The 25296-nt window shown below is 49.3% G+C and overlaps 1 protein-coding gene across 4 annotated transcripts in view; it reads left to right on the forward strand.

Moving 5' to 3' along the window:
* The window catches only part of DISP1 (dispatched RND transporter family member 1), a 136295-nt gene extending 127732 nt beyond the window's left edge, over positions 1-8563 (forward strand). For all 4 annotated transcript variants that reach the window (XM_090263350.1, XM_090263351.1, XM_090263353.1 and 1 more), the window contains one exon: positions 4935-8563. In XM_090263350.1, the coding sequence (XP_090119476.1) occupies positions 4935-8540 (3606 nt within the window). In that variant the 3' untranslated portion in view covers positions 8541-8563. The remainder of the gene's footprint in view (positions 1-4934) is intronic.
* Positions 8564-25296: the final 16733 nt, after the last annotated feature.

A 25296-nucleotide genomic window follows, 5' to 3' on the forward strand; every position in this document is an offset into this window, starting at 1 on the left:
AAAGCCAGAGAGCAGTACTGTGCCATTATAGCTTTTGTTGGTGAAAGCAATATACTATTTCATATGTAATCTCATATTCACATATGTATCAGATTAATAAGATCAGCATCAATAGATAGCTTACAAAAAGGCATAATGGAACAGATATGATAAATAAGCTGAACAAATACATGACGGGAAAATAATAGGAGGAAAATCCTGAAGCTAAGGGTGAGATTTAACATACAATAACACATACCCCATAATCCTGCACACTTGCTGGTTGTGAGCAGCAGACTTGTCTGTATTCTCCCTGACAGCCAGAGCAAAAAGGAATTTACGGTCAATGACAAAAGTCCTATCAGTAGGGTAACCAACTTTTTTTTTAGAAGAAGCCCAGCTGCCCCTGGTACTAAGGCGGGAAAGAACCATTCCTCATAGCCTTCGTGAAAAAAGCATGGTGTTGTGTACAAGGTCCTTGATAGCCTGCCTATCAGAGGTACGGTAATGACTTAGCTGACTGGCAGCCCCCTATCTCAGGTAGATTGGTAAGGCAAAGAAACCTAAATATGTGGCTTTCTAGTGGCTTTAATGCACTTGCACGATTTGGCTCTCTAAAGGAATGGGTGCCCTCTGCTTCTTTGAGGATTTTTCTCCACTGGGTTCATAATAAGGATTGGATAGCAATGAGTTCAAGTTTGTCATCCGTAGCAAGAACACCACAAGCATCACGGTCTGCTTGTGAAAATTTCAGGAACAGACCCAAGACACGTGTCTCAATGAATGGTCAAGTCAGTTACAGAGCCACGCCAATAAATGAATAGGTAAGCAAGGGATCCAAATTCTACCTCAGAGGGCCCGGTTGTCATTTTAACCTCTTAAGTTAAATACTAACTCTACCAATGGCTAGTGCCTTGCATTCTAGTCTCAAACTCTGCCATGAACCCAGAGAAATAAACCTTTCTCTTAGGGATAATATATTCAATGGTATCTTAACTACTGGCCAGCAGTTCGGTTTCTGGATTATTACTGTACCTTTCTTCAGTCTCCCAGCTCAGGACCCTTTTAGGACTTTTATTTGGTGTGTCCCGGGGCTACTTGGCAGTCTTCCCCTTTTCCCCGTGTCAAACCAAATCCTAGTATTGTACTTAAGTCCTTGATTATTAGCAGCTATCATATTGACTGGAGCACACACGAAATGATACAGAGCAGCGCTTAACTGTCATGGGTCAACTCCAGAAAACGCCTGGTAACCTATGAAATCTCACCAAGACAAGCTGTTTCCACTGTCACCTGCCTGCGCTGATGGCACGCTGAGTTCTGACTCCAGATTCCATTTCCCTGAAATACCACCTACACTCATGGTCCAGAGAGGCCTTGCTCTCCAACGGGAGTCGCTTCCGGTTCTCATACTGTCATCTCCCTCCTAAGAGAAGAGCCTGTTTCTTAGACTTTCAAAAGGAGCCTCAGTGGACACCCCTGTCTTCTCCATTACTTTTTTCTGCGCTTTGACACCCTCAGGGACACACTGACAGTTGGTCATTGGTACCCAGAAGTGTGTTCTTCTCATCATGACTCTGCTGAAAACCCTTTGTCCTGTTTTTGAGTCTTTGCATATCATCAAGGTTGGGACTCTGAGCAACCAGTTGAGAAGAGGGATTTGAAATTTGTTGCCTAAGCCCCGTTTCCTAGGGCAACTTTTATGGGCAGCGGGCACCCCCTGAAGCTTAGAGGACCCGGACATGTTTCCTGATGCTTGTGTCAGGGAGGACTGTGGAGCTCTCGCTTTTTCGTTTCTCCCTAGATCCCTTGAACTTTCCATGCGTGAGGCACATGGTCACATGGGGAGGGAACCTGGTATTAGGGGTTAATTTTGTTTAGTCTTTTTTTCTCAGCCTCTTAAAATACCTCCAACTTAGCCACTAGTTTTAAAGGTTAAGGTATTATTTAAAACCCTGCTGGTTTCTTCTTTTTCTCTCCTCTTCTTTTACCCCCTATTTTAAGTCAACTCCACCCCTGCTACTATCTAACTAGGAAGTGTACAAAGACATGTTATAACCATAAAAGCAACATGACTTTCTAAAACAGCCAATTTGTGAATGCCTAGAATTAAGAGTTATGTTGCTCGTGAGAGTTACAAGAAATTGCTCTCATTCTATTCTTCTTTTTATAAATGTCAAAGATTTCAAAATCATCCCTATGAATTCCTTTCCCCAAAATAGCAGAAATAGACCTGAAGATACACACACTGGCCAATCTCTGGCAGCCCCTCAGGATAATCCGTGACCGTGTGTGTTGCTGTCTCAGTCACAGACGGCAGAGTTAGGGCCACTGTCCCCCACAGTCACATCAGCCCTCCCTCCACAAGTTGACACAGACCCCGCCACATAACGCGGTACTTCTCACGGTGAGTTAGAATTATTGATTTTGTCATTCGATTTCCCTGCCACACTTGTGAGCGACTTGAGGGCAAGGACCACTGTGCTTATTCTCCTTGTCAAGGTGTCAATAAATATTTTTTCTTTAGAACGGATGGGTGGATGGGGACAGGCGGCCTCAATCCTGAGAACCTAGACATTGCCTTGCACTCCGTCCCTTTAGACAGGGGCTTCGGGGCTCTAGCTTCCAACTCTGAGTAAAGTGGGCCAGTCATGGTGTCTTTTCTCTGTCCCTATGTCTTACCCTGTAAGTGTCCTCGAACACTGGTTTTCAGAGGTTGTACCTCAGCCAGCACCACCTTTGAACTTGAGGGTTGGCTCTTCAGAGGCTCATGAGCGCTTATTTTTGATAGCAGCCATCAGAGTAGTTTTTGATCTGTGTTTATCACGGCCAACTTTTTAATCTTTGGTCAAATACATAACGGGAGAAAGAAAAACCCTACTATTATTTATAAGGGTTATTCAAGGGCAGGGTTCTGTGCTTTCCTTCCCCATTTCAGCTGGCAACCTCATCTCCTTTACCTTTCCATTCGGTGTTTATGTGTCACCAGCTGCAAATAGGTTCCGTCTAGCTCCTCCTGGGTTTCATAACAGACACAATTTGTTTTCTTCCACCTGAAAACTCAGCGGTAGGGTTGCTTTACCTCTCCTTCAGTTCTCCAGGCTGCCTGCAGGGGCCTGCATGTTATTGCTTTGTAGGAATAAAACTAGTTATCAGCCATGAAAACCGGACAGGTGTTCTTCCAGTTTCCTGTCATTTGCTAGGCAGTCCTGTTTCCCCTGACTTAGCATATGTGAAGGTTCTAACTGAAAACAGCTAGATGCGAATTATCCTATTTTGTGAAATCCACGTAATTATTGCTCTTTAGAAGTGAGCTTAAAAATTAAGGTTTTGTTAAAATAAACATTAACTTAGTACACTTGAATAATAACCCTTTGGGCTTACCCCCAAGAGAGTATCTTTAAAAACAACTTTTTATTATAGAAATTTTCAAACAGAGGCAGAAGTAGAATAATAGAATAATTTGTCACATGCAAGTCCCCGTACATGCCAGTCGTATTTTATCTACACCTCATCCCCAGGATTAGTTCCAATAAAGTACAGTTCACTCTTGAACAGCAAGGAGGTTAGGGATCCTGACCCTCCGTGTTGTCAAAAATCCACGTACAACTTTTGATACCCCCCTCAAATTTAACTTATGAAGGTTATAAGTAACTTGGTTCTTCGGTAAGTCTTAAGTTCCAAAGAGATGATTTGTGCCAATATCATTTCCACTTTGTGAAGGTATTTCAATGCATGATTGATAAAGCCCCCTTTAATTAAAACCAAGGGTGGTTTTAATCCTACTAGGAGAAAAAGATACTCACACCTTTCTTGAACTTTGAAGTTTCTTCACTGGAACAGCCTTTGATAAACAGAGATGAGGGAATGTGATAGGAGTGGATATTCTTCTGGTACTTCTAAAGAGAAGTCTCTAGACAGGCTCAAAAGAAGGGGAATATTTCTTATTCTCACGTCATTTACAGATTTTGAAGGCAGTGGAATTGTGCAGGCTTCCTATAAATTAGCAATGCCAGATTTGGCTTGGAGCAATTTTTCTATGTTCTATAATAAGGACAGCTGTAAGTAGAAAAGCCTTCTCTAGGAAGTGTCCTAAATGAAATACTGGCCGCATGAAATCTGGAATTGTCACACTTGCTGATGTGCAGCAGAGAGGGCCCTGTTTACCAAAGGAGAAAGTTCTCCCCAAAGGACTTATTTATTTTATTAATTTATGTGTTTATTTAAAATCAGAGACGTATCGGGGTAGGCAAATGTAGGTTTACTGTTGTGAGTACGTGAAACAGAGTTTATTCCTGTATTGTTATTTATTAATTATTGTGGTGTGTATTTGTACAACTGTAGACCTACTTTTTTGCCCACCCCAGTACACATCTCAGGAAACAACTTTATTCCAGGTCTTTCACGCACCTTTGACATCAATGATTCTGGTTTCAGCGCCCCTTTTTGAGTTTTCTAGGGATTATCATGTTGCTTCTAACTAAGTTGATTCAGCTGTAATACCTTCATCACCCAAAATTTCATCCTGGTACCAGAAACTTTAGGCCAAGCCACACGTTTGTTTCATAAATCAATCGGACAGTTGTTCTCTTAATTCACCCTACAGATATATATACAGAAGCCTCACAGCCTATCCATTTTATTGCTTTTTAAGACTTTGAAAAAGCTTGCTTACAAAAGAGGTGTTAACTTTGTCTCCTTTTTTAAATGAAGTAGCAGGAGCTGACACTGTTTCACACTAGCGTGTCATCCCCTAACGGGACTTTGTCGTTGGGAATCTAGTAGCCATAGCAGAGCTTGGTGTGGAGTCTCGCCCTGTGGTCACACTGACTGCTGACGCCCCAGTGGGGCTGTTTGACTTCCATAGCTCCCTGTCCCTCGAGGCCGCCTTACTTCCGACCTCCCAGTGCCCCTGTTGTAAACGCCAGCGCTTCCGCGTGTCTCTGTCTCCGCAGATCAGGTCCCACCGCCAGTTCGGCGACCTCTGCCAGCGGACCACGGCCGCTTCCTGCTGCCCGAGCTGGACGCTGGGCAACTACATCGCCATCCTGAACAACCGATCGTCGTGCCAGAAGATCGTGGAGCGGGACGTGTCCCACACCTTGAAGCTGCTTCGAACCTGTGCCAAGCACTACCAGAACGGCACGCTGGAGCCCGACTGCTGGGACACGGCGGCCCGGAGGAAGGACCAGCTCAAGTGCACCAACGTGCCGCGGAAGTGCACCAAGCACAACGCCGTGTACCAGATCCTGCACTACCTGGTGGACAAAGACTTTATGACCCCGAAGGCGGGCGACTACGCCGTGCCGCCTTTGAAGTACAGCATGCTCTTCTCTCCCACCGAGAAGGGAGAGAGTATGATGAACATTTACCGGGAAAACTTCGAAAACTGGAACTCGTCCGACGGCGTCACCACCGTCACGGGCATTGAGTTTGGCATCAAACACAGGCTGTTCCAGGATTACCTCCTGATGGATACCGTGTATCCCGCCATAGCCATCCTGATCGTCCTCTTCATCATGTGCGTCTACACCAAGTCCATGTTCATCACGCTGATGACCATGTTCGCCATCATCAGCTCCTTGACGGTTTCCTATTTCCTCTACCGCGTAGTATTTAACTTCGAGTTCTTTCCCTTCATGAACCTCACCGCGCTCATCATTCTGGTCGGCATCGGGGCAGACGACGCGTTCGTCCTGTGTGACGTCTGGAACTACACCAAGTTCGACAAGCCTCACGCCGAGACGTGGGAGACGGTGAGCATCACCCTGCAGCACGCGGCCCTGTCCATGTTCGTCACCAGCTTCACCACCGCGGCCGCCTTCTACGCGAACTACGTGAGCAACATCACCGCCATCCGCTGCTTCGGCGTGTACGCGGGCACCGCCATCCTGGTGAACTACGTCCTGATGGTCACCTGGCTCCCCGCCGTGGTCGTGCTGCACGAACGGTACCTGCTCAACATATTCGCCTGCTTCCGGAAGCCCCAGCAGCAGCTCTACGACAAGAGCTGCTGCTGGACCGTGGCGTGCCAGAAGTGCCACAAAGTCCTGTTCGCCATTTCGGAAGCCTCCCGCATTTTCTTCGAGAAAGTGCTGCCCTGCATCGTCATTAAGTTCCGCTACGTCTGGCTGCTCTGGTTCCTCGCCCTGACGGTGGGCGGGGCCTACGTCGTGTGCATGAACCCGAAGATGAAGCTGCCGTCGCTGGAGTTGTCCGAGTTCCAGGTCTTCAGGCCCTCCCACCCCTTCGAGCGGTACGATGCCGAGTACAAAAAGCTCTTCATGTTTGAGCGCGTTCACCACGGAGAGGAGCTCCACATGCCCATCACGGTGATCTGGGGCGTGTCCCCAGAGGACAACGGCAACCCCCTAAATCCCAAGAGTAAAGGGAAGCTGACTTTAGACAGCAGTTTCAACATCGCGAGCCCGGCCTCCCAGCTCTGGATCTTGCACTTCTGCCAGAAACTGAGAAACCAGACGTTCTTTCACCAGACCGAGGAGCAGGACTTCACCAGCTGCTTCATCGAGACCTTCAAGCGCTGGATGGAAAACCAGGACTGCGATGAGCCGGCCCTGTACCCCTGCTGCAGCCGCTGGAGCTTCCCCTATAAGCAGGAGATTTTTGAGCTGTGCATCAAGAGAGCCATCATGGAGCTGGAGAGGAGCACCGGCTACCACCTGGACAGCAAAACCCCCGGGCCCAGGTTTGACATCAATGACACTATCAGGGCGGTGGTCTTAGAGTTCCAGAGTACCTACCTGTTCACACTGGCCTACGAAAAGATGCACCAGTTTTATAAAGAGGTGGACTCGTGGATTTCCGCGGAGCTGAGTTCTGCACCCGACGGCCTCAGCCACGGCTGGTTCGTCAGCAATCTGGAGTTCTACGACCTCCAGGACAGCCTGTCCGATGGCACCCTCATCGCCATGGGGCTCTCCGTGGCCGTGGCCTTCAGCGTGATGCTGCTGACAACGTGGAACATCGTCCTCAGCCTGTACGCCATCCTTTCGATCGCCGGCACTATATTTGTCACTGTTGGCTCCCTTGTCCTGCTGGGCTGGGAGCTCAATGTTCTGGAGTCTGTCACCATCTCCGTGGCGGTCGGCCTGTCCGTGGACTTCACCGTCCACTACGGGGTGGCCTACCGCTTGGCCCCAGATGCCGACCGGGAAGGGAAGGTGGTCTTCTCCCTGATCCGCATGGGCTCGGCGATCGCCATGGCCGCCCTGACCACGTTCGTGGCGGGCGCCATGATGATGCCTTCCACAGTCCTGGCCTACACCCAGCTGGGCACCTTCATGATGCTCATCATGTGCGTCAGCTGGGCCTTCGCCACCTTCTTCTTCCAGTGCCTGTGCCGGTGCCTGGGGCCACAGGGAACCTGCGGTCAGATCCCTTTGCCTAAAAAGCTCCAGTGCAGTGCCTTCCCCCACGCCTTGTCTACAGGTGCTGGCAACAAGGGGCAGAGCAAAACGCACGCCCTGAACGCTTACCATGTAGATCCCAGGGGCCAAAAGTCCGACGTGGAGCACGAGTTCTATGAATTAGAGCCCCTGGCGGCACACAGCTCCATGGCCTCTGAGAAGACCGCTTACGAGGAGACTCACACCTGCCCTGAGTTCCTGGGCAGCCAGGCGAAGCACGCGGGGCCGCCCGCGCACCCCGCTTACCACAGCGACCCCAGCAAAAGCACCAGGAGCGGCCCGAGCCCCGGCCCGCCGCAGCCGTCTCTGGAGCAGCACGCCGTGCGTCACCTCTTCGCCGTCAATCAGAGGTGTAGCTGCCCCAGTGCGTACAAACACTTGAAATACGGCCCCCACGCTTGCCAGCAGATGGGGGACTGCGCGTGCCACCCGTGCGCCGGCAGCTTGGTGCACGTCCAGAACGGCGTGGCCCCTCTGAAGGCGGCACAGCCGGCCCCCGAGGGCTTCGTGCTTCCCCTCCCGCACACCCACCACTGCCCCTGCCTCCAGGGCCGAGGGAAAGCGCCGGCGGTGCCGAGCGCGCCGCCTCGGGGTTTCTTCCTCCACCCGGTGCAGCGCGCCCAGGCTCCGGACCAGACGGGCAAGGCCAGCGCGCGCAGCCCGCAGGGCGTCGAAGAGCGTCTCCCAAAGACAGCAGAGCCGCCGTCCTCCGTCTGCAGAAGCGCGGCGTCCTTGCGGAAAGCGTGCTGTGAGTCCGAGAAGAGCCAAAGGGGCCCCGGTCCAAACAGAGACGGTGGGAGCGGGGCGGGCGGAGGAGGGGTCGGGGACAAGGACTCCAGTTCAGGGACGCTGGCCGACAGGGCAGAAGGCGGAGCTGAGCCAAGCTTGCGGCAGGCGGATGGCCTCGTGAACTCAGAACGCTTCAATCAGAAAGAACCAAAATTTCTATTGAACCGTTTCGTGGGGGAGGCTGGTTATGGGTCCTGCTCAAGCAACCCACGAAGCTGTGGCCGAACTGTGAGAGCGAGGTGCAGTTCCGTGGACTGTCCCATGCCAAACTTGGACGCCAATGTGCCTGCTGTATTAACGCATTCGGAACTTTCTGGTGAAAGTTTGTTAATAAAAACACTTTAATAAATATAGTATTAAATTCAGAACCAGTGCCTCAGTTGTTCCTTTGAAATGGAAATAAAATTCGGAAGTTTAGAAAAAGGTGTCCAAAAATGCAGAACAAAGAGGTTTCACTTTGTTCAAAACTCATGGAATGCTGGGATAGTCCATGTAAACAATCAAACAGCTATCTAATGAGTGTTGGCTGATTGTTAGATTTTATATTTTCAAAAAAGTGCAGTTGCTTTTTTTTTTTTTTTTTTTTTACATTTACACCCAGCTTGAAAAATAATTGTTTCTCGCAGCAGTGAGTCAGAGATTTAGAGTTTCAAATTCCTAGAAGTCTCCGTTCTCCCTGGCAATGCTGTTTACCTGGTATCCTTATTCTGGTGCGTTTGATTGTCAGAAATTCAGGCATTTGATTGCACAACATGACTACAGATTTTCATAGAGCCACTTCTATTGGGATCCAGGAACTCAATGACATTAAGATTTATAATTTTTGGTGAGGCCCCATTTAGAAATCAATTGCCAAGCATTTTAATAGTGCATCCCACTTGTCTGCTTGAACAGAATTTACAGAAGCCAGTGACACATTTATAGCCAAACTGTTGCCTTCTTCCACATCAGCCAAAATGCACGGTTCTTCAGTTATTACATCTGTTAACCCAACAGGCACCGGCATCACCTTGTGTCAGATGGCAGTTATTTTAGTGCCAGAGAAGGACAAGCACAGAGGAAGGAATGTGATCACCCGGAATAGGGCCACACACACGTCCTAGGACAAGTCGCACATTGACAAAAACAGACCGAGGCCAGGTGCATCTTAGCCCTTTGAGCCAACTGGTCCTCTGAAGGTTGGCCTCCATCTCCGTCCCCAAGGGGGACACATTCAGATGGCTGCTTTCTCCTGTGTTAGTGTCTCAAGACGGGCAAGTGCACCTAACGCCTGGAGCTACTCAGCCTTCAGGCGGCATCTTAAATGACACTATGCACCGTGTGCTGGATGACTCTTCAATAACCGAGCTGTTGGGGCCCACTTTCTAGGGGATTCTTTCGCAGATACAGTCCTTATAAGGTGTCTCCTAATACTGTGCATTCCTGTCCCATCTAGGGACAGTTTTCTCTGCATTTCTGCCTCCACTTTGGTCCTCTGCAGAAAACTGGTGGAAATAGTTCTAAATGCCGTGTTCTTTCCAAAAGTTATATGCATTACTTTCTAGGAATAGTTTTCCAAATTAGATCTGCCTGTTACTCAGGGCCTGAAAAAAGCTGTCCAGAGTTGGAAGGAGGCTCGTAGTTCACTGACTCCAAGCCACCGCCACCAAGCCCCAGGTCTCCTTTGTTTGCACCCAGATCTGTCGTCCTATAGTTTTTTCTACTATTTCGGTCCTCATTCTGCCCAATAAAGTGAAAATGAGTGTCTCTGACCTTTCTGTCACGTGGCATCCCGAAAGATGTTTGGACACAGTAATCATGTCCTGCCACTAACTCCCCAGTCCACTCAGCTGCTTTTCCCATGACCGGGTTTTAAGCTGTGCAAGCACCGATTAGGCAGTTACAGTCTCTGGATAGGTAAGGCTGTGGAACTCCCTGCCCAGGTGTGGTACCCGAACAGACCCCGATACAGCGCAGAAAGGCGACCAGCGCCCGGGGAACGGGACTCCTGTGAGTTCACATCCAGATGGAAACTCGCACGCAGCTTAGAGGGACGTAACCCCGCTGTCTCTCTCACGTGCGCTGCTGCTGAGCTGCCTCTCCAAAACACTAACTTTTTACACTGAAGTTCAGAGCTGTATGTCCATTACCCTTGCACTTAGTTGTGTTAGATAAAGATAAACCCGATGAAGTGGGGAGGAGAAGGGAGCGCCTGAAAATCAGACTCCACATCCCCAACATCACATTCTTTGTTTTTCTTCTGAAACATGTAAATGTAAAGTTGTCTAGTGATAACTTAGTGACCGAAAAGTACTTTTTTTTTTTTCCCTGTTACAGACACAGAGTGAGTTTAAGGGAGAGAGGAGAAGCAGACTTCTTTACAGATAGTCTAGCTGGAAAGACTTCCACGTGAGCTTACTTAAGAAAACAAAAATGCGGATACTGGTTACCCCCCGCCTTGATGTGGCAGGAACATTCTCACATTGATTTCACCTAGACTTTGGACTTTGACTATTAATAGTCTTCATTCAGGAATTTCTAAAAGAATTTGTTAGCCGAGTCTAGAAAAATTTTTTTCTTGATTCCTCATTACTCAGCAGCAAAATATCACTATTTCTGGGTCTGTTTCACAAAGATATTTCATTCATGGTCCCGGAGACTTGCAAAGCAGAATAAAAGTTAGATGATAAGAGCCCTTTCCCTGCAAAATATTTGCCACTTGGAGGGTATGTGCTTATGGACCGGATTTGTTACAGACTGTTTCTACCACAGGACCTACCTTTGCAGTTTGGGTCCATGAAACCAAAATCACTCCTGACTCCCTCGGAAGGCCACTTTTCCAATCCCTACCTGATTGAAAAATGGAAAAGGCCCAGAGTGCCAAGTTTTTCACAGAGAAGAGCTGTATTATTTGAAATAAACTACACAGCTTCATCTGTGCCCATGCGTGTCTTGCATGTAATTGCTATGACAGGCACATCCCCCTAAAACAATATTCTTAAAGGTATGCTAAGCTGTTATTATATTAAATTTCATTGCAATAATCTGTGCTCCAGCCTTAATCAATCTAAGTTTTAAATCTTTTGTAACGGGTAACACGAAGAGTAGTTTTCCAAAAGTGGTCTTCCGGAAGATTAAGAAATGCTCCTGATTCACATGGGTTCACATGGAAACCGTATTTCCGCCAGCATTAGGACGATTTCTGAATGAAATATGAGGAAACAATGACTTTGAAAACAGCTGTGTCTTTTCTCTTTAAAGAGGAGGGTCATTTTAGAAGAAAAAATTAAGCCTATGTTAAAAAGAGTCAAAGACTCAATTGGTATTGTTTCTCATTAGATTCAGACACAGCCATGGAAGTAGACATTTGTTTAAATTATGAGATTTTTTTGTTTTTGTTTGTTTGTTTAATGCACAAGCAAACTATCATGTTCAAATATCCTTTACATGAGGGTGGATCTTTCCAAAATGTTTGCTGGCATTTAGTTTGTTTATCTCCAATTGTTATACTAACCTTTGATGTTTTTTGGTTAGAACAGCCACTTTCATTAATGTTCAGTTTTGTACACTAAGAGCTTTTATATCTTTGCATTAAATAGAAAAAAGGTAAGTCATGGATATCTCTCGTGGACAAGTAGAATCTTGTACTTTTGGCTCTTAACAGTGTTTTAACTGCCCCAATTTTGGATTTTTTTTTTAGGAAGAATGGTTAATTTCTTTTTTCATTGGCTTTAGAAACCAGCATGCACACTCAAGAACTCATTAGATCCCCTAAGCCATCGGTTAGACCATGAACTTGACCACACGTGGGCCAGCTGAGTCACAGTTTGCTGACTCAGCAGAACTGATGGGTATTTATTGCCTTGCGTAAGTAAGTAAGACCTGCCTGAGGCTTGGGGTACGACAGAGCTATTCTCAGTTTTAGGGGCGCGGTGTGGAAGAAGCAATGAGGTTCTGCGTTCAGCAGTCATAGTACAAAAAAGGGCTCTTCCTGGTGGACATTCCTCAAAGGTTGTTATTTCAGTAACCTTGAGAACCATAGACTTTCCGATTTGAATAAGAAGACACATCAGTGTCCCAAGTTGTTACGAGGACCCTGTAGAGCACACGTCTTGCTCTTGGGGGTTTTAGCCAACATTTAAAATACCAGTCAGCACCTCCACCATCCTCACCGGACACCTAAAATGTGATACATTTCTTGACTTTGTGTTTATTATTAATGATCCTGTGACATCCCAATCCTATGACTATCACAGTGGGACAAGTTATACCTCACATACTCAAATCAGCTGGAAGAGCCAAATGTTGATGTTTATAAATCACATTTTTTCACATAACTTTCTGTAATGTAATGATGTCTTCCTAAAAAAATGAAGGGCAGATTATTTTTGGCAGTTATTATTTTTCCTTTTCTCTTTACCCAGTTAGATTCTTATTAGAGCTGGTTTTAATTTGAGACAACGTGACAATCAGGACTATTTGCTCAACCTCCATCCACAAACTGGACATTTTTGGTCAGTGAACTGGACTTCAGCTTTCCACTATTTAAAGGAGAAAGGATCTGCTAAGTCGATCAGGAATCTACGTGAGGTTGTAAAGAGCCTGTTTGCCTGCCTAAGAAAACAGACCTCTGGAGTTCAAACACCACTTCAGTGCAATTTCTTTGCAACCTCATGTGAGCATTACAAATCTCACTGATAAAGAAAGGTCCAGTAGGCGTATCTCCAGGCAAATCTTTACCAGATGTTTAAATACTTGCTGAGGGCAATAAAATAGCATCTATTTTTAAATAGACTTGAATGTGATCTTCGCTGGATGCTCCTCACTCCCAGGAGAGCCATTACTCCTCCTTGGGAGCTCTCTGGTCTGCAGGGTGACTTCCCGTTCTCTGCATTCCAGCAGCTGTCAAGTGCTCATGCAATGTAGCCTTTGGGGACGGGCTGTGTAGGAAAGCCACAGGCTTATCCTTCCTCCAGCAGAATTTCTTTTTGTGCAGAGAGCTGAGAAAAGGCTTTGGGAAACAAGCAGATCTCTGGCAACAGTGGGGTTGAAGTTCACTAGTATCTGTTCTGTTCTATAGTTGGATCTCTTTACCCTCAGTTTTCTGAAGAGTGTATGTGTTATCAGTAGAATATATAGCTATATACTAAGTAATCTTGGATTGTTGAATAATTCTATCACAGATCCTAACTTGAATTTTTTTTTTAGAGAAGTTTTTTTTTAAATCCTCACACAAGGACATGCTCATTGATTTTAGAGAGGCAGAGAGAGACATCGATGTGAGAGAGAAACATCAGTTGGCTCTATACACACTCCAACCAGGGACCAAATCCACAATCTAGGCATGTGCCCTGACTGGGAATCGAACCTGCGACCTTTCAGTTTACTGGGCAATGCTTCAACCAGCTGAGCCACACTGGTTAGGACCCAGCTTGGATTTTTCCCACAGCCCTGAAAAGGACTGTGGGCTCTGATTGACACATAAAGGAAAACTTCCTTCAGTGAATGGCTTCCCTGTCAATATGGCAATTTCCACAGCACTTTGGTAAATATCTACATGTTACCATCAAAGAGTTACCCGAGGTGAAAAAAGCCAACTTTGAGACAAAATTCATACCCCCCCTCTAAATCCTCTAAATCATTCAGAAAACCAAAAGGCACAGATCCCGCTCTGAAAACAAGCTCTGATTTTTCTCGTCTGTGAGTTGGTTGTCCCCGTGGGAGAACTCATCTTGAGCCCCTCCCGAGACAGAGGGAAGGTTTCATATCCTTGGTCATATTTGAGTTTCAGGACAGCCAGTCTGATCTGTCTTTCTAAGCAGTCTGGGCCAACCTTGGAGGGAGCTAGAGGTAACCTCACGTGTGCGAACCCCACCCCGTTAGACCAAAGTCGCCCCCACAGCAAGGTTCTCCATCAGCACCCACCGCCTGGTGTTACAATTGCCTATCTGTCTCCCTCAGTGGATGGGTCCCGGGGAGCAAGCACTCTTCAGCCCCTTGCCACGCCGAAGTGACAGAACTTTACTGAAAGCCCATTGCATCGAGGGCGTGGAGGAAGGTTTCTGCTGACACAGGACTCCTGCCTTCCAGAAAGCTCCAGTCCTGAAAGAGCAAGATGGACGCCCTCCAAGAAAAAGGGATTTGCAAAGCAAGTGATTGCACAACTAAGACTTTTTTTTTAAATGTTAAAATTATGATTCAGATAGTCTCATGCATTTTAGAATCACCCCAGTATAAAGAAGCAAGTCCTTTAAAATAAAATCCAAGGGACTTGGAGTTTAAAAAACAAAGACCTAGGTTGAAGAGCAAGACCAGCCCCTTTCTCCCACCTCAGTTCCCTCATCCAAAGCTATAGTTGGGGATACCTACCTCACAGAGTGCAAGGGTTACATGAGATGAGACATGTCAGAGATGCTACAGTGTAGATACCACCATCCCAGTCCTTGTCACGCTCATCTTGTCTCTCTGTTCATCAGAGCACCACCTGCAGAGAGGGAGCAGGCTACCTCGGTTAGGTGATTCAGTGCCACGCGATTCTGTCTACGTATTTGCCTCTATTGCAGCCAGTGTATATATTGTGTAGTATAGAGATACATGTACATACATGTTGTCATGTATACATATGTGCAAATGCTTCAGTATAATAAGACTTTATCCTATTCCACAGGGTTTTAAATGTGCTGCATTTACCTAAGGTCCGAAAGTAAATATTTTCTACTCCAATTTCATAAGTAAAATATTTTTAAGGTTATCTTTCATATTATGGCTGTAGAGTTGTTTTTTTTTATAGTTTACAAGTCACCTTTATATACATCCTCATTTAAATTAAATCAACCTACATTGTAAGATGTCAGCTAATATGTTTTTTTAATCATTTCTTTTCTTTCCTTTTAATATTTTTTGATTGATTTTACAGACAGAGAGAGAGAAACATCACTTTGTTGCTCCACTCATTGATGCATCATTGGTTGAGTCTTGTAGGTGCCCTGGCTGGGAATCGAACCCACAACTGTGGTGTATGGGACTGATGCTCTAACCAGCGGAGCTACCCAGCCAGGGCTGCTAATATGTTTTGAATGAATGAATGAGTGAATGAATGAAAGAACGGGCAAAGGGCTAAAGTAGTCTATGCAGATGCTTTCCCCTTATATACAGATGATGAAATTGAAGTTAAGAGACTGAACTTGATCACTCAGTAGACATGTGCCAAGCTAGGAGTCCAGGGCTGTTGTTTTTTCCCCCCATGATATAAACCTACCACAACTAAGTCATTTTTAAAATGACTAATGACTTCTTGATATTACCTTGATTTAACAGTCTATATGTCCACTCCTATGATACAAGAATTCATCAGCCTATTAATCTTTATTTAGTTCTTATTCAAGGTAGATGCACATTTTCCTACTTTTTTTATTTGCTCTTTGTACATATGAATACTGCCACATAATATTTGTTTCACATTCACTTTGCGGGGGTCATAATGCTAAGGAATTGAGAAGCAACACTCAAGCTCACAGTCATTTTGACTGAACCAAAACGAAGATGAAAATTTCAGAAAACACACCACTGACACTCTCCAGAATATACATTTTATTTTAAAGTTGCCTCACATAGAGGTTTTACTAATGTGGAACACTGCCTTTCCCTTGATTTGCCTCCCATCCGTGTGTAGATTTACTCATTTATCCAACAGGTAACGCTGGGAGCCGGCCCTGAGCCAGCCACTTACTGAACAAGACAATAAGACATCCTGCCTTCCTAAAGCCCAGCGCAGAAAACAAATCATGACAAAAAGCAAACGACTACCTGGAAGAAAAAAACCATTTTACAACTCCTGTAACAAAGGATTGATGTCTCTATTATACAAAGTTAAAGAGAGAGAGAGAGAGAAACCCAGTAGAAAAATGGACAAATGATATAAACAGTCACCTTGCAGATGGAGACATACAAACGGGCAATCTATTCACTAGATGACCTCCTGCTTAACCCATCAGATTGGCCACAATTTTAAAGATTGATAACGCCCTGTGTTGGGGAGAACTTGGGAAAAGGGGCAGTTTGGATGAGTGAAACTCAACACAACACTCTGGAAAGCTGGCCTCTGACAACAACGTTGAATGTTTATAGTCTGTGATACAGAGTGCCATTTTCAGGGATCTTTCCTCTAGAAGTGACAGCATGAATGTGCCCAATGTATGTGCAGGGATGCTTGTGGCCAGAATTGGAAACAAATTTAATGTCCACCAGTAGACCCCTGGTTAAATAAAGCTATGGAAGGAATACTTTGTGTCGCCCTTTAAAAATGATGCAGATACTTATTAGCTGACCCAAAAAGATAATGATGATGTATTATTAAGTGGGGAAAAATGTGTTGCAAATAAAATTGTTTAGAATGATACCCATCCCCTGGGAAGTAGAGTTGAATGTGGGATTAATTACTAATAAAGGAGTAATTTCCCATTACTTATATGCTGTTTTTTCAACGTGCTTGGAATATAGGTGACTTTAACTTTATTTAACTATTTTTAAAATAAGAAAATCATTAAATGTCTGAATGCCACAGTTGAGCCTAAGCGCTGTAAGGGACGTGTGTACAAGACGTCATGGGAATCAGAAGAAGGAATAGGCAGAAGGAAGCGTGAGTGCTTGCTGTCGGTCGATTAGCCATTTAATCCCTCAACAACTTGAGGACGTCAGCAATATTATTCCTATTTTATGGATATGAAAACTCAGGATAAGAAAAATCAGGAAACATTCGTTAGCTCATATGGCTATGCAACGGCAGAGCTAGCTTTCAGTCCCGGTCTGTCTAGCAGGCTCCCAGGCCCACTCGCGAGCGTTTGGTCCAGGAGTTGCACAAGTGACCACAGGTGGCCACAGGTGACAGCTATAACCAGAGATATCTCTGTAGGCGAGAGTTCAGACTTGAAGGAGTGGAGCCTGATTAAGGGGCCGGTTGTAACAACCAAGGATCGTTAGTAAAATTTCTCATACTCGACGTAGGAAGACTATAAAAGGGTGAGAGAGAATCTACAAGTCACAAAAGAACCAAAATCTTTTTTTTTCTGCAGACTTCCTCACAGGCTCTAAAATGAAAGGCTGAACAGGGGCCTCAGGAATGAAGGGAGAATGAGAAAATGCTGATCTGAACCTAGGATCTCTGTCTCACCCAGTGGTGAGTGGAAAGGGGAATTTGTAGGCCGTTCCCGGGCACCACCAAATTTTAAGTCTTCTTTAGATATTGAAAACCTCCCCCATGATGTGAAATGCACTTTGGCATTATAGCGTCCAAACCCGATTCCCGGCATCCCTTGCTGCAGGGCTACGGACACGTTGACAGGTTCTACCAATCAGACTGGCTAGAAGTGATGACCCGAGGCAGGATCGAGGCCTTTATTGGCAAAGGCAGGTGATTCTGCTTTGTAGTTGGCAGCGGCTTCCTTACCAGGTCCGTTCTTTAGTGCGGTGCCGGAGTTGCTCCTGGAAGCTTGGAACAGGTGCCTCCAGTCCTTGTAATATTTATTTCAGTGAGTTTTCTAGTATCCCTGAATAAAACCTGTCCCACTGAAGACCAGCTAGAACAGATTCTGTCATCTGTGGCTCAGAACTGTGCTCTACCCAGCATGGGCAGTGGAAGAGGTTTCCCAGAGTCTCGTCAGTCTCGGCTTCATCTAAGAAATGGAGAGATGAAGGTAAGGTGCGCTGGTCTCTCTGCTAACACCACGTCTTCCTGAATGTTGGTGAGTTCCAATCATGTGTAGGATTTCCCCCGGAATTTTAAATTCTACCCAGATGCCACTATTAATGTACAAGTATTCTAAATATTCTAGTGATATTGTCTGGACCACATAGATTCTAGGGGACTTGAATCTTAAGGAAGAAATCCTGAAATAGATTCTCACCTGCCCAGGACAGTTAAGGAGACTCAGGCCTGTCTGCGGAAGGCTGGCTGGTGTTGGGCCTGGGGTGGGGCTTAACCCACTGAGCCCACGTGAGGCCAGTCTTGTGGGTTAATGATGCTCTAGATCTGTTATCTTTGGTGTTAGAGGCAGAATTATTTTTCTTAAGAGCAAAGTTTTGTTAAAGCAAAAATAAAGACTAAGCCCTGACCAGCATGGCTCCGTGGGTTGCGTGTCGTCCCGCAAAGGAAAAGGTCACTGGTTGGATTCCTGGTCAGGGCACATGCCTGGGTTGCGGGTTTGGTCCCTTGTCAGGGTGCGTGCAAGAGGCAACTGGTTAGTTTCTCTCTCACATCGATGCTTCTTTCCTCTCTTTCTCCCTCCCTTTCCCGCTCTCTAAAAATAAATAAGGACTAAGAGGCCAACAATTTCATGTTGAGTGGGAAAGTTTTACTGTCCGGTAGGAAACCCAATTTAGTAGGCAAGGCTCTGGGGGACAAGGTCAGAGGGAGAGAAGGGAGGGAGATCTTTTAAGCCAACAGCACGTGAAAGCAAAGACTGAGCGTGGTAACACCTTTAACACCTTTTGCCATGGGGACAGGCCCTGGGCAGGCTGGAGGAGGCTGGCTCTTGGTAGAAAACTTGGGCAGTGCCCACCTGGGGTCCCGGCGGGGGTCAGACTCTGCGGCATCCAGGAGGGTCCAGCCCCAGGCGCCATCAAGTGGCAGGCAGGGCTGCCTAGGGTCACCTGAGTGAGTGTCCAGTGGGATAGGTCCGCTTCTTGTTTGGGTTCCCATCAAGTACAGAGAAGAGGGGACCAAGGACCAAGAGAAGGCGCCTGTCCTCTGTATGTGTGTGTGTGTCTTAGAGGATACGCGGCTGAGGTGTTTGTAGCAGGAGGCCTGGGCCCCTTCTCGCCACCATCCTGCCTGCTGGTATTTCTCTTGGGATCCCTCTCCCCTGCTTTCTCCCAAGCTGAAGGCCCCGTGGCATCCACCCCCACCCTGGGAAATGGTCCAGCTGGGAAGTGGCTGCCCGGAGCAAGCAGGAAGCAGGCTCGGTGCAGGCGGAGGATGGACTGCTCTCCTTATCTGCGGGCCGGCGCAGGTGGAGGGGAGTAAACAGGAGGTTGTCCCGGCACTAGAAGTTCCTGAATGGGGTATCTGGAAGGAAGGGACATCCTGACATGGAGCAGGGAGATAGTCCCTGCTCAGCATCTTTTCCAGACACTCAAGAGGAAGGGCCGGGCTGCAGGCTTTGTCCTGTGAACCCACGGCCAGGACACTCCTGGGCCTGGAGAGAGGACCTGAATTCCCCTCTGGCCCGGCTGGGAGGGTCACAGCACAGGGAAATTAAGGCACCGGGGGTCCTGGCAGAGGGGACACAAATCCAGCGCAGTGCGTCTCTGGTGTGACCAGAGGCTGGTCCGTTTGAGTATCTCGTCATGGCTGTAGGGGTGAAGGGCACCGCTTCTTCCTTGGGCCGTCTGAGATACGGGGGTGCACACACGCACACAGCACGCTGGGCCCTCAGTGGACAGTCTTGAGAAGACTGTTCCACCCTAGACATCCAGAAGCTACAGCTTGCCCGTGAGGGTGGGAACATGAATGGGGGTGACCTGTCCCAAGGCACTCAGTCCTTTGTCACCGGCCCCTCTCCTGCAGAGACCCTGGAGGACGCGGCCTAAGGGGACACAGAGGCCACTTGATGACCTGTATTCCCTGTAGGTGAGGATTCAGTGGCACTTAGTGGAGCCCAATATGGCGAGTTCCTGTCTGCACCCCTCCATCCCTCGCCCTCTTCTGCTCCTGTCCAGTGAACTAGCCAGGACCCGGCACCAGGGCCTACAAATTAACTCCCTCACCTCCCGTCTTCCCTGGGATCGCAGACCACCAGCCACGGTAAACGCCGCCTCAGCTGTCCCTCGGCATCTCTGAAATCTGAACTCGTGAGGTTCTCATGAGAAAGTGCTTAGCAGGTAAACTGAGTCCTGGGCTGGGAAAAGCGCCGACTCAGGCTTCCTCCAGGAGGTTGGGGAGCATGTGCTCATCACGGCAGATCAAGGGAGTCTGACATGTCCTGAAGGCTTCAGGGACATTTCAGGGTCTGCAGGGCCCATAGCAGCTCTCTGGAGTTCCAGGACCCTAGAAATAGCCACTGCGTCTCATATGCAGTTCATGGGGTCCGTCTGGACCCAGACAACAGGGACAGAACTCGTGAAGTGTGGCGGTCATCCATCCCTGCTGTGGGTCCCTCCTCCGCCCACGCTCCCCGAGAGAGAATTGCTCTGAGGTGAGCGAGGGCTCTGTACCCCAGCTCCGTGACACCCTAGGGACGCAGCGAAGGCTGCTGCTCTGTCTGCCAAGCTCTTCTCAGTGAATTATAGGTCTTTCAGCTTTCTCTGGCTGATCTTATTACCCCTGGTGTGTTTCGGCTTCAAATAATGTCGTCCACCTTTCCTGGAAACTGGAGATTGGGCTGGTCCAGGGCCGGGAGCCAGGGGCGGGGGTGGCGGCAGAGGCCTCTTCCCTTCGGAGCCCCTCTGGTTGCTGGGAGCCCGCTGGGTCAGGGGGCCGGAGGGAAGCAGGGATTCCTGAGGGAGGGGGCGGCCTGCGGGCCTCTCTCGTGGGAGCCAGACGCCCCTGCCTGAGTCAGGACCAACGTGGAGGACAGTCTGTGATGCCGGTGTCCCCTCGGCTCTCTGGACCCACGCAGGAGAAGCGAGAGGCCCCCGTCCGGGCCCAGAGCTGTCCTGCTTCCCAACCCTGGCGGCTCCCGCAGCCTGGCCTTACGGAAGGGTGTGTCGTCTTCACAGGACAGAAGCCAGCATGGCCTGCTTTAAACCCAGTGGGAAGATTTTTGTGAGAGGAACGGGGAGCCGCGTGGAACCCTAGGACAGGCTTCCTAAGGGCCTGGAGCCGAGGAAACTGCTCTCCCCCAGTCTCGTGTCTGTCGCTCCGCGGTAGCGTGGTCTCTCTGCCTCTCTGTCCCTCTGTCCCTCTCCTCCTTTCTCTCTTTGAGTTTCTTTCTTCTGCGCTGTTTGCACGTGGCCCCTCTGCCCTCATCCACACCCCCAGCTGCAGCAAGCCACTGACCCAGGCTCTCAAAGTCCCAGCGACAGTTTTCCAAGTTGACAGTCTGAATGGCCAGCCTGCGCGGGCCAGGTGCCCGCTCACCTGTCGGTTCAGCAGCGGGGGCACCAGGGCCGCAGAGAACGTGCCTCTGGCTTCTCCCTGGGCAGGGAAGGCAACTCCACAAGGTGTCTGAAGCGACCAGCGCCCGTGAGCTCTGAAGCCAGAGGGCTCACCCACATCGTCAGTCCACAGAGCCAGGCCTGGATGGGGCTGGAAGAGAAACAGCCACGTGGGGGGCTGCTCCTTGTCTCTCTTGACAGGAGTCGACAGCCACCTGCCCTGGCCTCTGGCGCCCTGACTCCCATCAGGCCCTTACCCAAGGGGCGAGGTCCATCCCAGGTCATGGGAGCCCAGCTCCCACAGCACCTGGCTCTGACCGGGTCCCAAGCATGTCCTCCTGGAGAGCAATTTGGTCTGACGTGCGGGCATCTCGCCCTCACGCCGCTTTTGCTGCCCTCCCCCCTAATCCAGTCACAGCAGCTGAGCTGTGCCCAGCGGACCTGGCCTGTCGCCTGGGCTGACTGGGCTCTGTGTCTGGGCTCACAGCTGTGGGGCTGGCTGTCACCCCAGGGTCTCCAGTTCCCAGGGAGGCAGCTGCTCCCGTCCATCCCTGCCTGCCTGGTCTGCAGCCCGGAGGTCCTGTGGAGCTCACAAGGGCAGGAAGGCAGGACTGGGGGTCCCTGGGGGCAATGGGGAGAGAGACAGCCAGCCGCGGGTGCCGACCCAGAGCCTCGGCGGCAGCCCAGCTAAAGAGACCAGACCAGACTCCCCACGACGGTACCCCGAGCCTCATTGTGCAGGGGCTGAGGCCACAGTCCCGCAGCAGCATCTCACTGGTGCATCCTCAGCGGGGCTTCGGCTCCCTCCAACAGCCTGGGATTGGCGCTTGATCTGAAAAACAGCTGCAGCCCCAGGCATTCACACTTGCTCCGATTTCACACTGTTGTGATCGAGGGTTAGCAGGAAAGAGAGGCAGATTGGATGTTGGATGCTGGAGGCCTGAGAGGCCTTTCTTCCCCGGCCAGCCTTCAGCCCTGCCCCACCCCCACTCTCCTGGTCCACCCTTGCCGAGGAAGCTCCCGCAGCCACAGCTTGTGTGTGTTTCAGGCCGCAGGATGGGCCTTCCTGAGTCTTCGTGGCCTCCAAGCTCCTGGCCCATGTGGCCAGGGGTCCAGGTGGGCTCTGTGGTGTCCCATGGAGAGAATGTGGGAGCTGTCAGTAGGTACCTGTGTGTGTGTGTCTGAGGTGGGAGCCTTGGGAGGACCACGTGTTTGAGCGCCTTAAATTCATTCACTCATTCAGCCACTTCATTCATTCACACACACGGGCAACAATTAAACAGGCCCTCGCTGGTCACTGAGACTGTAATCTTGCCCTCGGCGTCCAGTGAGAAGGCAACCAGCTGTCACAACACGCAGGGACAGGGCCAAGCTTGAGCAGTTCCAAAAGAGTTCCAAGTACAAACTAGTGCCTTGCTGTTTGTAAATGTGGCAGCAATTTGAGTCAATTTATTTGAGTCACAGACATGTCATTCATTTCTTGACTGATGATTCAGTTACAGTTGGCATTTAGAATTCTATTCGTTTCAGGTGTGCGGCCTTGTGGTTGGACATTTCCATAACTTAAAGGTGATCAGTGATCCCCCTGGTTAGTCCGGCACCACCCAGCACCACATGTAGTCATTACAATATTATTGACGCTATTCTTTGCTGGGCTTTACATCCCCATGACTGTCCTGTAACTGCCAATGTGCCTTGTTATTCAAGGTGAAGTCTGTGGATGTGCTCATCTGAAATGCAGAGTCCCAGTCCCCCCTTCCTCCCTCCAGAGGAAGAGTTAATGAGGTCCCCATGTGACTCACGCACAGTGTAATAGCTGAGAAATGTTGGCCTGGTGTGCAGGTTCTCAGTCTTGCCTGGGAAGCTTGGAGACGTCCTTGTGCCTGGGTCTCTCCCTGACAGATGCTGATTTAATTGGTAAGGATGTAGCCAGGGCACCAAGGTGTCTCAGATCCCTGGGTGAGTCTAACATGCAGCCAAGGTAGAAACCACTGGTCTGGAGGAAGAAACTTCTGGAAGAAATGACATCCAAGCTCACGGAGGCACTCATCTACTCTCACGCGTTCCTTCAAACAGCAGCGCTGACTCGCCTTTCAGGGAGCTGAGAGAGAGCAGGACCCTCCAGCCCTTCACAGCTCACACACACAACGCCAGCATCACCAGAAACAAGCAGAGAACAGAAGCCAGTGACCGAGCTCACGGCCCAATTCCCCAAAATGTGAAAGCCCCCAAAGTGATGCAGTGGGCTCCGTGGGTTGAGCGGGGTGTCTGGCAGGAGGTCAGTGTGGGTTGGGTCTCTAAGCAAGGCCATGGGCACGGATCCAGGTAGGGCAGCGGTGGCATGGTTGTGGATTTGGGGTCTGGGAAGCTGGAGGCAAGGGAAGGAGGACAGGGTGGCTGCTGCTTCCAGGCTTTGGTGGATGGGAAATGGGAAGTAGAGGGAAACCGCCCAGGGGAATGTCTTGAGACCTGGCCTGGACGAGCTGCACCAGGGGTCCCGGGATGGACACATGGGCTCGTTGCTCTGGGCAGAGCTGGTCAGGAAGTCTCCTTCCCACACCCAAGATATCCTGTCTGGTTGGCATGGAGCAGCAGAGGGGCTCCGACTGAGGGGTCCCCTTGCCACAGCCCCCAACATCCATTCCTGGGAGATTCTAGTGCCGGAGAGCACATGGTTCCTTAGTCCGCCAGGATGCAGGTGTGGGCCTCAGGCCTGGGAGGGGTCGCTCCAGGGCACTGGCTCCCACTCCCCGCTGCAGCCACCCCCACCTGAGACAGGTGCTCAGAACACAGCCCCACCCCCGGTGGCTCCAGAGCACCAACTAGCCCTGTCAGGGACGGCTGCTGATATAATGTAAGTGACCAACAGAGTCTGGCCACCTTCCTTCCTGTAACTTCCTTGAATTTTCTTCCTCGCTGGAGAGAGAAGGAAAATTGTATTTTTAAACCTCACATCCCAGGAGCCCTTCCTTCCTGGAAGGAAATGCTCTCATTCTATTGTGGAAAGCGAAAGTCAAGATCAGCACTGGGGGGCTGTTGAGGGGAGAGCTGCGGTGAGCTTCACGCTGTCAGGGAGCAGGGACATGTACCCAGACACAGGCTTCAGGTGCAGCCGAAGCGAAGGCAGAAGGTGCCCCTGAGACCCAAGCCATGTTGCCCGCTAGCAGCCACCTGGCGTGTCAGCCTGCCTGTGACTTCCCAGCAGATGCCCTGGTCTCCCAGGTAGAGTGCTTGGCTGAACATGTCCCCAGCTCCACTTGGACCTCCTGGGATCCAAGTTCATGGCACTGATTGATAGTCTGTCCTCACTCTCTCTGGGGAACTCATTCAGATGGCTGGAAAGACTCCCTTACATCGTTCAGAAGCACATAACAATTAAACATTTTGAGGGAGGATACTTGTATAAGTTCAAAGTAGATGCTATATTGGGAAATTATAGCAGTTTCTGCCAAAGAGAGCCAGCAGGCAGGGCTGTTAGAGACGTTGTGCCCAAATGAAATATGAATGAAACCACTCTGATCACAGGCTGGCATGCAGCCTCTTCTCTGCACTGTTGCAACTTCCACATCTGGTCACAGGGGAAACACCCAAGGGTGCCTGGAATCTCGTCACTGGGGAATCCTGGGCTCCTCTCACTGTGGGCAGGATGGGGAGTCAGGCCTGACCACTCCTCTCCATGGCCAGCCCCCCATTCCAGAGCGGAGCCAGGACCCCGCAATGACACCCCGCAGAGAGGTGTTCGCCAGGCAAGAATGCTTTCCTCTCATCCCTGCTACGGCCTCTGACCATGGAATCACCTTCCCGGGACCTGTGAGCGGCTGTCGCCCAAGCAGGCTCCACCCGGGTCCCCAAGGCTGGCTTCCAGGGCCTTGCGGAGCTTCTAGGAGCTCCTAGGGTCCTGAGATTCTCCAGTGACCAGACCAGCACTTGAGGGGTCCCCTCTCTCCTCTCACCCCTGCAGAGGGTGTGAGTGACAGGCACCTGTCACACTGTGGGCATTGAGTGACTTCCACACCTCCCAGGCTCTCCA

Source organism: Furipterus horrens, unplaced genomic scaffold, assembly GCF_987537825.1.
Source record: "Furipterus horrens unplaced genomic scaffold, mFurHor1.1.pri manual_scaffold_15, whole genome shotgun sequence".
Lineage (NCBI taxonomy): Eukaryota > Metazoa > Chordata > Mammalia > Chiroptera > Furipteridae > Furipterus > Furipterus horrens.